Source organism: Chrysemys picta, chromosome 9 (genome assembly GCF_011386835.1).
Source record: "Chrysemys picta bellii isolate R12L10 chromosome 9, ASM1138683v2, whole genome shotgun sequence".
Lineage (NCBI taxonomy): Eukaryota > Metazoa > Chordata > Testudines > Emydidae > Chrysemys > Chrysemys picta.
Window position 1 is genome coordinate 73,988,475 of NC_088799.1, and position 13,745 is coordinate 74,002,219.

General features: G+C 35.3%; 1 protein-coding gene across 2 annotated transcripts in view; it reads right to left on the minus strand.

Moving 5' to 3' along the window:
• Window positions 1-301: 301 nt before the first annotated feature.
• Window positions 302-13,745, minus strand: part of KLHL4 (kelch like family member 4) — a 90,620-nt gene continuing 77,176 nt past the window's right edge. For both annotated transcript variants that reach the window (XM_005284563.5, XM_042851211.2), the window contains exons 7-11: window positions 12,246-12,470; window positions 10,274-10,436; window positions 6,821-7,033; window positions 4,848-5,019; window positions 302-2,948 (exon numbers count right to left, since the gene is read on the minus strand). In XM_005284563.5, coding sequence (XP_005284620.1) covers window positions 2,889-2,948; window positions 4,848-5,019; window positions 6,821-7,033; window positions 10,274-10,436; window positions 12,246-12,470 — 833 coding nt within the window. In that variant the 3' untranslated portion in view covers window positions 302-2,888. The remainder of the gene's footprint in view (window positions 2,949-4,847; window positions 5,020-6,820; window positions 7,034-10,273; window positions 10,437-12,245; window positions 12,471-13,745) is intronic.

Below are 13,745 nucleotides of genomic sequence, written 5' to 3' on the forward strand. Positions count from 1 at the left end.
AGAGAAGAGCAGGATAAACAGCACAGATCCCTGAGGGAGAGCAGGGTCTAGTGTGCTGAGGGCTAGGTAAGATTTTCTGTCCTCTTAAAAATGTCATTTTTCAGCTACTTGAAGGAACACATGACCTATATTGATGCAGTGTCACCAGGAAAGGGGAGAGACTTGCTACTATGACCAACACTGGGTCTTTTATATAAAAGTACTTTAGGAAGAAAATGTCATTGTCACTAGTACTGTTGAAAATACATACAAGTTGGGAATCACACAACTGTTGAAATACTGTTTAAAATTGCATAGAGAGTTTCTTAGCAGAGAAAGTAAAATTTATTTTAATTCAGCATGCCATACTATAAACATAATTTGTGTGAATTGATTTGCAAGTTTAAAAACATTTTATATTTTTTATAAATAATCCCATGGTTGCTAAGTCTTAGAACTTTTCTACACAATATATATAGTATAAAGCCTGTTAAAATAGCATATTGCAGAGATGTGAAAATGCAACATTCCATCCCCAAAGTTGTCTACATATTCATAAAGCACATTTGTTACTATTTTACCCTGAATTTTTCTCATAAATGAAATGAGTTTTAAAGGCTAACATAGACACTACCCAAATATCATGTCTTACAGTATAGAACATTTTACATATATGATAACCTTCCCTACTGTATAATTCCCACACACAAAATTATCAGAAATGGGGGGGGGGAATCCTTCATATAAACTGGCACATGAAAGAGAATGTTATGCATGCTGAATATTATGTGCTGTTTTTCAAGTGATCCTTTGATTCAGTGAAGTTTATCTTCATTCTTAGCATTCTAGATGGTTTCAGATAAAATGTAAACATGCTTATTTTAATGGTACATAATGTTACACAGTACCCATGTTCCTTGACTACAATATTTTATTCTGTACATGTGAGGAAGCTGGCACTCTTCAGCTGAGGTCATAGATTGTCATATCAATATGATATACATTTTTCCATTATGTAAGCTATATTTGATGAATGTAATTACACTAACATTTTACCAGTGATAAGTCTAATGCATGCTGATTATTCCAAGAAAAGCCAAATTTCTTTAAAATATATTGACAGATGGTTAGTGGGCTGAGTGTGTGATCAGGATACTACTAGTGCATATCAATAAATTATCAAATTACCAATTTTTAGATACTGCAAGTTACATTAGCTATCTTTTTTTATAAAAGAGATTTCATTTCAGTGGCAGAAACTTAATAAAAGAATGATTTCTTCAGACTTGTTGGGCAGATATTTTTAAATGTTAGAGAATTTAATCGGCTATATTGCTAAAAATGATTATTCTGTCATAGTGTTTAATAATGAAAAGTTAGACAGTATCACACTTATAATTAGTAACTAGGTTTTGTAATTTTGCATAGAATCAGTTCCACAATTTTCTGATATAATTTGATTCTATATACTTTTAAAACATCCACTAAATATTCTCATTTGTGAAATTAGATGTCATTAAATGTAAACTTACTTTAAAGGAACTTTTATTGTGATTTTTTGTTGTTGTTGTCAGTGTTAGTTCTCAAATTTCTTTTTGCATGGTTATCTATTGTTGAAGATTTATTTTATCCAGTGTCTGCTTTTCACTTACTTAAATACAAATTTCTTGTTTTCTAAACATATTAACATTGCTGCTGATATGGACAAGAAAATGTATATTAAGTCTTATTCAGTGACACATCTATCACTAACAACAAGAAGTAAAGTTTTATAATAGACTTGAACCATTTAAACATATTATTGTATTACTGTGTATCAAGTGTAACAAATATTGATACTTGCATATGATCCATGTTTTGCAAAAACCTGTCTGTGCAATGGCGATAAACTTCAGTTTTGTGCTCAAACCACATAATGGCTCAAATCTGAGTCTTCCTCCAGTAGAGAGCTGCGAGAATGTACCGTATATACTCGTTCATTAGCCCGTTCATTTATAAGCTTGCCCTCCCCCCCCCCCCCCAAGATGGTTAGGTAAAAATAGCAAAAACTGTATGACCCTTTCATAAGCCGACCCTGTATTTCAGGGGTTGGCAAACTTTGGCTCCTGGCCCATTAGGGTAAGCCACTAGCAGGCCTAGACATTTTGTTTACCTGGAGCATCTGCAGGAACGGAGCCCCTCAGCTCCCAGTGTCCGCGGTCTGCCGTTCCCAGCCAATGGGAGCTGAGGGAAGTGTCTGAGAATGGCAAACCACGGACACTGGGAGCTGAGGGGCTCCATGCCTGCAGACGTCCAAGAGGTCCATTGGTAGAAATGCATGAAGAGATCAAATTACACAGTAACAGACTGACACCAGTGCTATAGTACTATCATTCATTGTATTTTTCTGATTGGCTTGTAAGGCTAGCCTTTTGTGAAATGCATGGGTCAAATGTCATGCAGACCTGCAGCACTGCTCTTTTAGTATTCCTTTCAAGCCAATCTAGTCCACTAAACAAACTCTTTGCAACTTTAAAAGGCTGCAGTATTGACATCAATAAATGGATTGGCAAACTTTGGCTCCCAGCCTGTCAGGGTAAGCCGCTGGCGGGATGTTTTGTTTACTTAAAGCGTCTGCAGGCATGGAGCCCCTCAGCTCCCTGTGGCCTGCAGACGCTGCAGGTAAACAAAACGACAATGTATTAGATATTCAATTCAGTGATTCCACAGAGTTTAAAACCACAAAATTTGTGGTTTATAAGCCAACCCCCGCTCTTTGATGTGTCACTTTTTTACCAAAAATATTTGGATTATGAATGAGTATATACGGTATGTAGTTTGTATTATGTTCTGGAACTTGTTTCTTCTCCTCCCGTCACATGGTTTTTATGGAATTGTACTCGGGGTTTATTTCACACCAGGGACATCCATCATGGCAATTTCACCACAACAACACAAGCTCCAGCTCTTCCAATATTGACAGGCACTTCCTAAAAGGAGGAAACACATTTCTTTGCTTAGTTAACTTCATGTAATCTGTCACTCAAAGGAAAGCAATTGTTTTTTCTAGTATATGTAAAATAATTAAATATGTTTAAACAGAACTATGCAAAAGAGTGATTTTGTTTTAAATGCAATGCTTGCTGTTAGCAGAATTTTAATGAAAGCTGTCATGATTTCATGGCCATATGGGACTTTTTAGTTAGTGGAGAGCAAACTCAGTTTCTTGTGCACCAAAAGCACGGGACATGCTAGCTACAGGACAATCTCCGACAACTATAAATAATAGCAGATGGTCTAGAACACTGGTTCTGAATCAGCTGTATGTGTACCCTTGGGGGTACATAGAGGTTCTCCAGGGGATACATCAACTCATCTAGATATTTGCCTAGTTTTACAACAGGCTAGATAAATTCAGTACAAACTCAAACTTCACACAGATAATGACTTGTTTATACTGCTCTATATATTAAACACTGAAATGTAAGTTTAATGTTTATATTCCAATTGATTTATTTCATAACTATATGGTAAAAATAAGATAGTAAGCAATTTTTCAATAATAGCATGCTGTGACACTTTTTTGTATTTTTATGTCTGATTTTTGTAAGCAGGTAGTTTAAGTGAGGTGAAACTAGGGGGTACACAAGAAAAATCAGACTCCTGAAAGGGGTACAGTAGTCTGGAAAGTTTGAGAGCCATTGGTCTATAAATCATAAAGTTGAGTACATCTTAAAATACCTGCCAGTAGAGGGCAGTGGTGACAAACATTAGTCAAGGCAATACTAAATGTATGCAAATATCAGTATTTTGATCAACATGTAAAATTCCACCAAACGGGATGAATCTATGTGAAACTTAATTTTTAGGAAGAAAGAGAGAACTGAAAGAATCAGTAGGTTTATTATAAAGTGAAAGTATTTCACCTTTCACTTCTACTTTCACTGTGGTTGATACATTATATTAGGAGCAAATAGTCTTCATTGATTAAAGCTGCCTTTGTATTCACATGTTATCAAATTTTTACCTTTTTCTTGTATGTTCCAAAATCTTGTAGATTATTACAGCACATTAGAATTGTATAAATTTGCATAGCTACAGTACACAATATTTAGTTGTGCAATACAGCTAAATTGTAACTGCAATCAAACAGTATACTATATACTTAAGGTGTTCTGCTTATCAGACTCTGAAAATGGCTGGGCATCCACTGGCTTGGGAAGGGGGGATTGTATTTAACATTTGATCAAATACATCTCAGTAATAGTCTTATGTTCAACAGAGCATATCCTGGCCTTGGCCCCATTATAAGTGTGATCAGAACCCACTGTTGAGGAAATTTTAGAAAAGCATTGAAGCTTAAAAAAAGTGTGAACTTGTTTATACCTTACAGAACATTTAAACAATCTCACTTATCTTTAAAAATCAGCTTTATGTAATCTGGGACCACAAATGCTAATAAACATTAATCATAATTGTATGCTCATTGCACAGCATCACTACAGAGCAACGTAAAAGTTGTTTGAGTGTTTTGTTTGTGGACTACCAAACATTAACATGCTTGGATTTCTTTTAAGGTTAACATTATCTCTGAATTTCCTGAATTTGCTTGCTTTTGAGATTATTATATCCCTATAGTGTGTTACTATAAATTATTAACGTATACTCTCAGTGTTAATTCCATTTTAATATAGTTTTTGTTTGGGAATTAACTTAATGTCAGATATGAGGCACTACCAATATTTTATACATACGCAAAGTATTATCCTGATTTTCTATGTCCCAATGTACAGCATATGTAAATTATTATTTAGGTTTTTAATGTACTCACCTCTGTTGTCCCTGTAATAATTAGTATCGTGCCAAGTTTTTAATATATTTATATTTACCTCTGTCCATTCATTATTTTGTGCATCATATGACTCCACAGTGTCCAGGTAACTATGTCCATCATAGCCTCCTATTGCATATAATCTGTCCCCAAGAGGACAGACGCCAACAGCATCCCGTGGTACACTTAAAGGTGCCACTGTTGTCCAGGTGTCAGTTTTAGGATCATATCTAGGATATTTTATGACAGTGATTAGAAAAATAATTGGTCACAGGTAAGATAATGATTATTGCATTTTTAAATTCTAAACAACTCAGATTAGATGAACTATAATACAGAAGAAAATGAACCAATTCATGGACAATTACAGTTACCAGCAGAGAGAGACAAAAGTAAAATGGTTTAATATTTATTTAGCCACTAGAGGACTCTTCAAGCACACACACACAATCTTTTCTCATTTTACAGGATATAGTCACAGCCTGTCTATTCTCCTATCATCTTAGATGCAATTATTTCATGCTGTATAATGTGAAGTGTGTAGCAATAATATTGTGACAGTAGCTTAATCAGATAAGCAGATTTCAATGTATTTTTCTTCCCCTTTGCTCATAAAGCATGCAGCCACTATTTCAAGCCAGAGTTAACATTTAAAGTAAACTTCATTGCAAACCTGAAACATTTCTCATGTAGGTAATATTTATTTTCATTCAAATATGTATCTTTATGAAAGTTGGCAACTCAAAATACATACAGTAAATTTAACATGAGTTTTCAGTTTGCTACTGCCTATACAATCACTTCAGGATACACTGGTATAAATATCAATTCCCCTGGAGTTAAGTTATTCCAGATTTACACCACTATAACTGAAAGCAGAATTTAACTATTCTGTCTATCCCCTCTGGTGTTTTTCATGTTCACCAGTGTTTCCCTGGCCTTTCTCAAAGCATCACACTGCAGGAGACTCCCAACAGTTCTTTGTACATACTGCCAGTACTGCTAACTAAATGTCCAGAAAAGTCACTGTTTAAGCAGGGTATGAGCATACTCTTATCCTAATTCATATTGCAAACTGAGATAGGGGTGGGGGGGTTAGCACATAACATAACAATATTATTGTTCTTAAAAAGATGTGTCCAGTGTAGGCATTTTTCTGAGACTCTGTACATCTGCTGGTAGCACCTATGGAAATATGCTTAAATAAGGTTCATTTAAAAATCTTTGCATAAAAGGGTTAATTTGAAAGCTTTTCTTCAATAAATGCATACAAACCCAGCAACTATCTTGTAATATCTTGTTGCTATTCATATTTAGCTCATGGCTTTGAGGTTTTAAGTGGGACTTAAATGGTGCATAGGCCTCATGTTGGGTATCTGGATAGGGATGAAGCTGACTTTTGAAGAACAGTAATTTAGGGAGGGAATATGCCAAATGTGATCAAGCTTAATGTGCTTCTGAAACAGCTTTGTAAAGGGATGAACGAGTCCTCCATTAGTCATGATAGTTTGTACATGCAACCTAGGGGTTTGGTGAAAATATAATTCATTCAATTGCCCTTCTAGAAGTAACACATCAGTAGGACTGATAAAACCTTGCAGGATTCTGCTCCTGCTGGATACAGAAACCCAACCTTTTAGGTTCTTTTAATTTGTGTTCTATATGAACCCCAGCCTCCCAAAAAAATCAATTTAAATTCATCTATAGTGTTTGGTTCTGCTTACTAAATAAATGTAAGATCAAAATAACTCTGACCATTTCATTATACAGCTAAATACTTAAAATAGATTGTCTGTAGCCATATATTTTATAAAGCAACACCTACACCTAATAATGTGAATGCAGGGTAGAGCATTTTCCCTGGGTATGAATTTCCTTACTTCTGCCAGCTAAATCAGAACCTTAACATTATTATAAATTTACTTTTGTAATATATTTTGCAAATGTAATGTTCCAAGCTCAGGGATTTGTTTATTGTACTGTAAGTAAATTTGTTTTCAGAGATATAAAAAAATAAATAAAAATCCTTACCTTTCCACACAGTCAGAAAGTCTAGAACAGTGGTTGGAAGCTGGTGCGTCATGACCTCCCACTGCATATAAAAATCCATTGTATGTTGCAACACCAACACCGCCTCGCCTCTTAGACATTGCAGCACACATACTCCATTTGTTAGTATGAGGATCAAAACATTCCATGGATTTTAAGCAGGAGCTGCCGTCTCGTCCACCAACAGCATATAATCTATAATAATCCACATAAGGATAACACAGTGTTGTAAACATATGTTCTGTCTTCCCTCATTCATTTGATCTTATTTGTTTAGCCTCATTTAAAATGCTTTAAAATAATATCACAGACTGAAATTTGGAACTAAGTATACACCGGAGTTCTTTTTCCATAGTGTTTTTTGGAGAATATGATTCTAATCTCAAAGGAAAAGAATGCTACCATATTTTTGCATGTCTCACTATTAAGTATTTTAAGTAGTATAGGAAAGAAAAATAAGATTACAGAGCCTTTTCACATGAGCTATTCATTAAACATAATCTGAAGAGACAAAACAGGAAACAGGTAGTCTTAAAAATAATACTGTTTTCCTACAGATGCTACAAATGTTTATTTTTGGATGGTTGACTTGTTAAAAAAGGCCTTGTTAAACAATGTTATTCCATTAACAATTTAAAACTTTAATAAACAATCTTATATCAGTTAAATTATTAGACACATCATTCCCCGTGTCTGAAAGACCTCAAGGTAGATTTCAGCAGGGACCTGTTATATCCATCCTTTCTATTAAACTTGTGTGAAGCTATTGGAGGACATAGTGACATAGTTTGCACTGTCTTGCCGTTAATATTGAGATGACATTTTCCTTTCAACAGTATGGTATCTTTTGTTTTTTCCAGTGCCTGGCTAACATTAGGACCTGGATTAAAATGATCTGACTGAAGTTCAATCCAGGTAAAACACCAATGATGCTGACTGGTTGGGAGCAGAGAGAATATGGTGAGGATGGTGCTTGCTCCATGACTCAGGATATTTTTCAGCCTTTTTTCAATAACTTTTATAAACCTTGGGGCCCTTCTAGATTTCCCACTGTTTCTTGGGGGTTGCTCCCAGGCAGCTGCAGTGGTTTGATGGTGATTAGTGTGAGAATTTATTTCAGATATGAACCTTATCTGTTATCCATGCTGCTTTTGGTTCCAGATTAGACTTGTTCAGTTGCTACTTACAGATTGCTCAGACATTATAGCTAGTGCAGAAGGGAGCAGTGTATTTAATGGTACCTGAATGGGGAAAATTGAATGTGTGCTTGAAAGACTGAATGAGTGTCCTATTCACTTTTAGATGTAGTTCTTCAAGGTCATGTTGATCTTTCAAACCTTGATGATTTCTCTGGAGTGTAGTATAAACATCATGCATCTATCTCCATGAAAACCATCTTTACAGGTGAAATCAGATGATATAGTCTCACTAGAGCTGGTCAGGAAATGTTTGTTTAAACCAAACTTCTTACTCTCAGCACCTAAATTTTAACATTTAAAATAAACTGCTCGTGGCAGTTTATTTGACTCTGGCACACTCTTCATTGGTTAGACCCTTCAAAGCTCAAGTTTTTGAATTCAGGCAATGGGTAAAGCTCACCTCCTTACACAGTTGTTTTGGCTGAGGAGGTATATACCCGAAGGATATTTTTTCTTAATGTAAGAATATATGCAGGCACAATATGATGGGCATGTTTTAAAAATTAAATATAAGATGTACCTCTCCCTTTTTCTGAGGGGAAAGACCAAATACCATTATAAACTTGTATTGTTCCTAGGTGTTTCCTTGGGCAAAACACATTGTGTGTATTGAAACTCCATTAAAATGTTTTCTGCTGTGGTTAATAATTGATGGTCAAATATTCTAATTTCAGTACCACTGCTTTAAAACAATAGATCCTGGGGAAACAAAGGAGATGGTCTTTAAAAGTCTACATGGAAGCCTTTCACCAAGTTGGAGGGCATTAGTAGGAACTAAATGAAACATAGTTTAACTCATCATATCCCCTGTTGTGCAGTAGATTGCCTCACAAAACTAACAGACATAAATTAGGTCAGGTTGAAGCCAGGCAGCCTGTTTCAGGATTGCTTTAGGCCTGAGACATCATGGGGCTGGATTTCCTCTTTAGCAAAGGGATTTCCTGCATATCAATGTAGAAGACACTAAGAGGAGTTTCTTGTAAAATTTATACTGAGGATGTCTGCAAGGTATTTCCTCTGTGATAAAATGGGCTTGAATAGCTAGTTCTGCTTCTCTAAATGTTCTGAGTAAACATATATATTAAACTTTTAAGGTCATTTGCCAGCTTCATTCTGCCATTGCATATTTAGGGTTATAATTTTGCTTGAATTTGAAAGCTATATAAATGGATTTGGCAACATGGGATGCAGAGGGGTGTGAACTAGGGGACCTTTTCATGCTCATCCATGCCCTACAAAACATCATACTTAGAGGCTTTCATAGAATGAAACCCCTCTCTCCAAAAGCAGCTGGTTTTCCAATTTGCTTCCTGACTGGTGTGTGGGGAATGGAGGATAAAATTGATCCTATTGTATACCGATTTAGGAATTGCTCCACCAATGCTGAAATGCTGCAGCCCCTTATTAAATTGGAAAATAGAAGAAAATAAAGTGTGGCTCACTACACAATACTGGGAGGAGGGGCAATTTTTAGCCCAAGATGCATGGATCCAATGTCTACTTTTGTGCAAAGTTCCTGGGGATCTGTAGTGTCTCTGAACATCCATTTTCAATTCTCATCTGAAAGACCAGGAACAATAAACCGCATGGAACTCAATTTGTCTAGATTAGATGGAAGAAAGGCTATATAAACACTGACAAGATTAAAAACTATGGCTCTGGGGAGATAAATTATTTCAAACCTGATGATTAAAACTTTTCCTTCCTTCTCTCTGTACTGAGTATTTTTTCCCTTTGTTTCTTGTTCTATTCTTATTTTGGACTCGCTAGTGAAGGGGGTGATGGGGTTTAGGTTTACAATGGTTATTTACTTGGTGGGCAAGTATTGATTTAACTTGTGGCTCCTTCTAGACATTGTACCAGCACTCTATTGCTGATTTTAGAAGGTAGAAGTAAAATGAAAACATTTCTTAAAAAGCTAATAGATCAAAAGACCAAAATCTAAAATTCTGAAATGACTGTGGTATCATTTCAAATTAGTGTAACTATGAATAGCTAAAATACCATAAAGATACAATTTATGAAGGGAAAATTTGAAAGGATATTTACCACAATAATTTTTTGAGGTTGTGTGATCTGGGATGATATGTCTTTCTGTTATTATACAATCTTAAGTTCTCTTCAGAGAAGAAGTTATTAAATATTGGAAGTAAATTGTCACACCACATATCTGAGCAAAAGTAAGTAAATAACCTTCCAACCCACCCCCAGTCCTTCAGCTTGTCTGTTTACATACTTGCTATTTAATGCTGCAACCCCCACTGTGCTTCTAGGAGTTGACATGCTAGCAACGTAATTCCATTGCCGTGCCTGGGGGTCCCATCTTTCTACTGTATTAAGATAACTCCATCCATCATGACCGCCAACAGCATACATTGGTCCTTCAAGCATTGCTACGCCTTTGAAAAATAGAATTAGAGACAAAATTAGATAAGTCTGACATCAGAACATTTCAGTAACTAATATTCATTGCCTGCTATAGTTATGGCTTTTCATTTCTCTAAAAATGTCTTTACAGAAAAAACACCTCATATAAAGTCTACATGACACTGAGCAGAATGAAAGTCACATACATTTTATGCAAATATAGTTTTTCTGCTGGGAAAACACAGATTTTCATTCAAAGATAAACAGGGAAGCAGTTTTAACATGGACACTTCCCGCTTCAGGGTTTGGCCATTTCCATTTGTACTGAACCCTTCAGGTTAGTAGTAGTAGTAGTATTTATTAATATGTTTAGAAGTTGCACATAAGCTTTGCATTTGATGCTGTGCATTTAGGTACAGGAACAAGTTCATTCGGCTTCTATGAAGCCTTTGAGTTTTCTCATTTCCTTTTCCTTCATATTGTTGAGAATGCTTTATAGTATGTTTAGTTTTTGTTTGTTTCATTTGAATCTGGATGCCTAAAGTTAGGCTTTTAAATCCATATTTACAGACCTAAATATAAATGGCCTGATTTTCAAAGACACAAAATCTAACTGAAGCTAATAGGAGCTATAGGTTCAAGACAGCTTTGAAAATCAGGCTGATTTAGGAACCTAACTTTAAGCATTTGGTTTTTAACATTATAGTCTATATATTGGGTGAATCCTGCCCAATTGAAATCAATAGTAAAACTCCCATAGATTTAATTGTAGCTAGGATTTCACCTGTTTTATGTAAAATATATATATAGCTCCTGCTTGTCTTATCAAAGCAAATAGTTGCGAAGTTGACAGACTTGAAAGAGCACTTTAAGCTGTGATGTCAGTACAGAGTACTTGGTGGAAAGGTAATACATGCCAAGAAATCTGCTTGAATGGTTATGAATCTAATGTCATCAGTCATTTGACTTTTTAAATTATTATTCTTATTGTGTTTACTGTAATGATTATCTTCGTGAACAGCTCAAAGATTTTCATGAAATACATGTTTCTAGAATTGTGTCCCTCTCAATTCACATGCTACAATTTTCTACAAAGAAGGATTTTCTACCTTTTAAAATCTTGCTTATATTGCCCACCCAGCCTTAAAATTGTCCCTGTTTTTGTTGTTCTGTAATGGGAATACACAATTGTATGATTACTGTTGATTTCACATAGTCATTAAAGATGTATAGAGGGATATAGTCCGAAGGCATATTAAGTTGTATAAGCTTTCTCTCAATGGGAGAAGGTAAAGTAGAAGAATATTTTTCTCAATAGAATTGAAAGGACAAATTCATTGGTTGTTGTAAAGTGTGTTGATTATAGGATGTAAGTGTTTGTAAATATATTAGTCTTTGCACACTTATATTTAAATATATTTGCCAGTGTTTTAGGTCCTTATTTTCAGAAGTGCTGAGCACTCCCAATGCTAATTGAAGTCAATGGCATCTGCAAAGTCCATTGTGTATTGCAAATAGATCCCTTAGATTGTCAATGGGATTTTAGATTTTCCTACTAATTTGTTACTTTTACCTTTGTATATATTTTTGCAAATGTTCAGAGCAAAATTAGCATTGAAAGGCCAGTGCAAGTTTGTTAGGATAATAACAAGGAAGGATTTTATAGCAGTGGGAAAGTAGCTGGATTTGAAAAATATCCTGTATAAACCATTGCTTTCTATTGGTAAATATTTTAAAAAATTATGGCAACAGTTAACATTTACATTTATCATCCTTAAAACCAGTAGTATTAATCTGTAAATGTGGTGCAATGTATATTGTACAGTAACTCTAACTCTTACCTAAGCCGTGTCTGTGAGTTGACATAGGAGGCATTATAGTCCAAACTTTGGTAGCTGGATTGAAACATTCAACTGTATTAGAGGTTTTCAGGCCATCTCTTCCTCCCACAATATAGAGCTTGTTGTCAATTACTGCTACTCCAAACTGCAATCGTCTACCATTCATGGTACCAATTTGTATCCAACTGTTTGTCCTAAGGTCATATTTCTCAATTGTAGTGGTACCTGTTAAAAACATAATTATCAAAACTTTAAATAGCAGATGGTCCTTAGTGTTTAACATTCAGTAGTTTCTATTCCAACACCCTCTCCACCCCGACCCCATCACCCCTCACAAATACCATTACGAAATTTGAAGGCTTTGACAATACTGTGCATTGACTCTAATTGAGATCTAGTTCTTAGGTTGAAAATTGTGGACTTACTGAGACAGCCGCATTAAATGCATTGGTATAGCTTTGTCAGGCATATAAAAGTAAATCAAGCACTAGAGACTTCAGGATTAGATGTAAACAAATGTTTTGGCTATAGTTAATTTTGCAAAGTTGTTAAATTGATGAGTTACTCAGGTATTACGAGGTTCTCTTCTTTTCATTTCCTTATGAGTATGATCTCACTGTGGTGCCTAGCAATATTTGTACTTAAATTGTCACAACCATAAGAAAAATTGCAGATGCCATGTTTAAATATCTGCTCTTTAATATATTTATGAATGTATATGAATCCTGCATGTGCATCCAGAACAATGTTTATGATGTACGTTTTACTTAATTTTACCTTGTGTGTTTTTTAATAATGTGCTTGCACACTGCTAGTTACCACGAATTCCAACCACATCATGGCCTTGAAATAATCCCAAATCTGCAATAATACATGACCTGTATCTTCACTTTTTCTTTTTACATTGCTGTGTTTTTTGTAATGCTTTTAGTGAAAGATTCCATTCTACCTCTTTAGGACCCTGACTCCATGCCAGTCAAAATTTACACTTTTCAAAGCAATGGCTCCTGTCAGTCATTCAGTAGCTGCTGTTGCTTCCATAAGTGCTGATTTAACACATCAGGGAGGCCACTGCCCAATAACTAAGGTAGGCAGGAGGCAATTGTTAATCATACCTATGAGTCCGAAGCTCCCTTCTAGCATGATTGGGTGGATTCATTCACGTGGTCCTGAAGGCAACCATATGGAAAAAGCAAATCGATTTTCTGCCTGTCCCCTAATGTGAATAAAATCTACTAATTTTGATAGAAGTGAAGGCAAGTACCACAGAGCTGTAATTAGCAATTAAAGTATGGTTTATGGCACCAACACAACAGCAGGAAGAAACTGGAAAGAAGGTTTCGAATTTACTGCATAGCACTCTCACAAATCCAGTTGGGAGTGACTCCACCACTGTGCTTGTTAAGTGTATTGAAATAACCAGAACAATATCTAATGTTCTCTTTTTATCTCCTTCTGGTGGCTGTTGCATGCTTTTCAAAATCCAGTGACTCTTGAAAT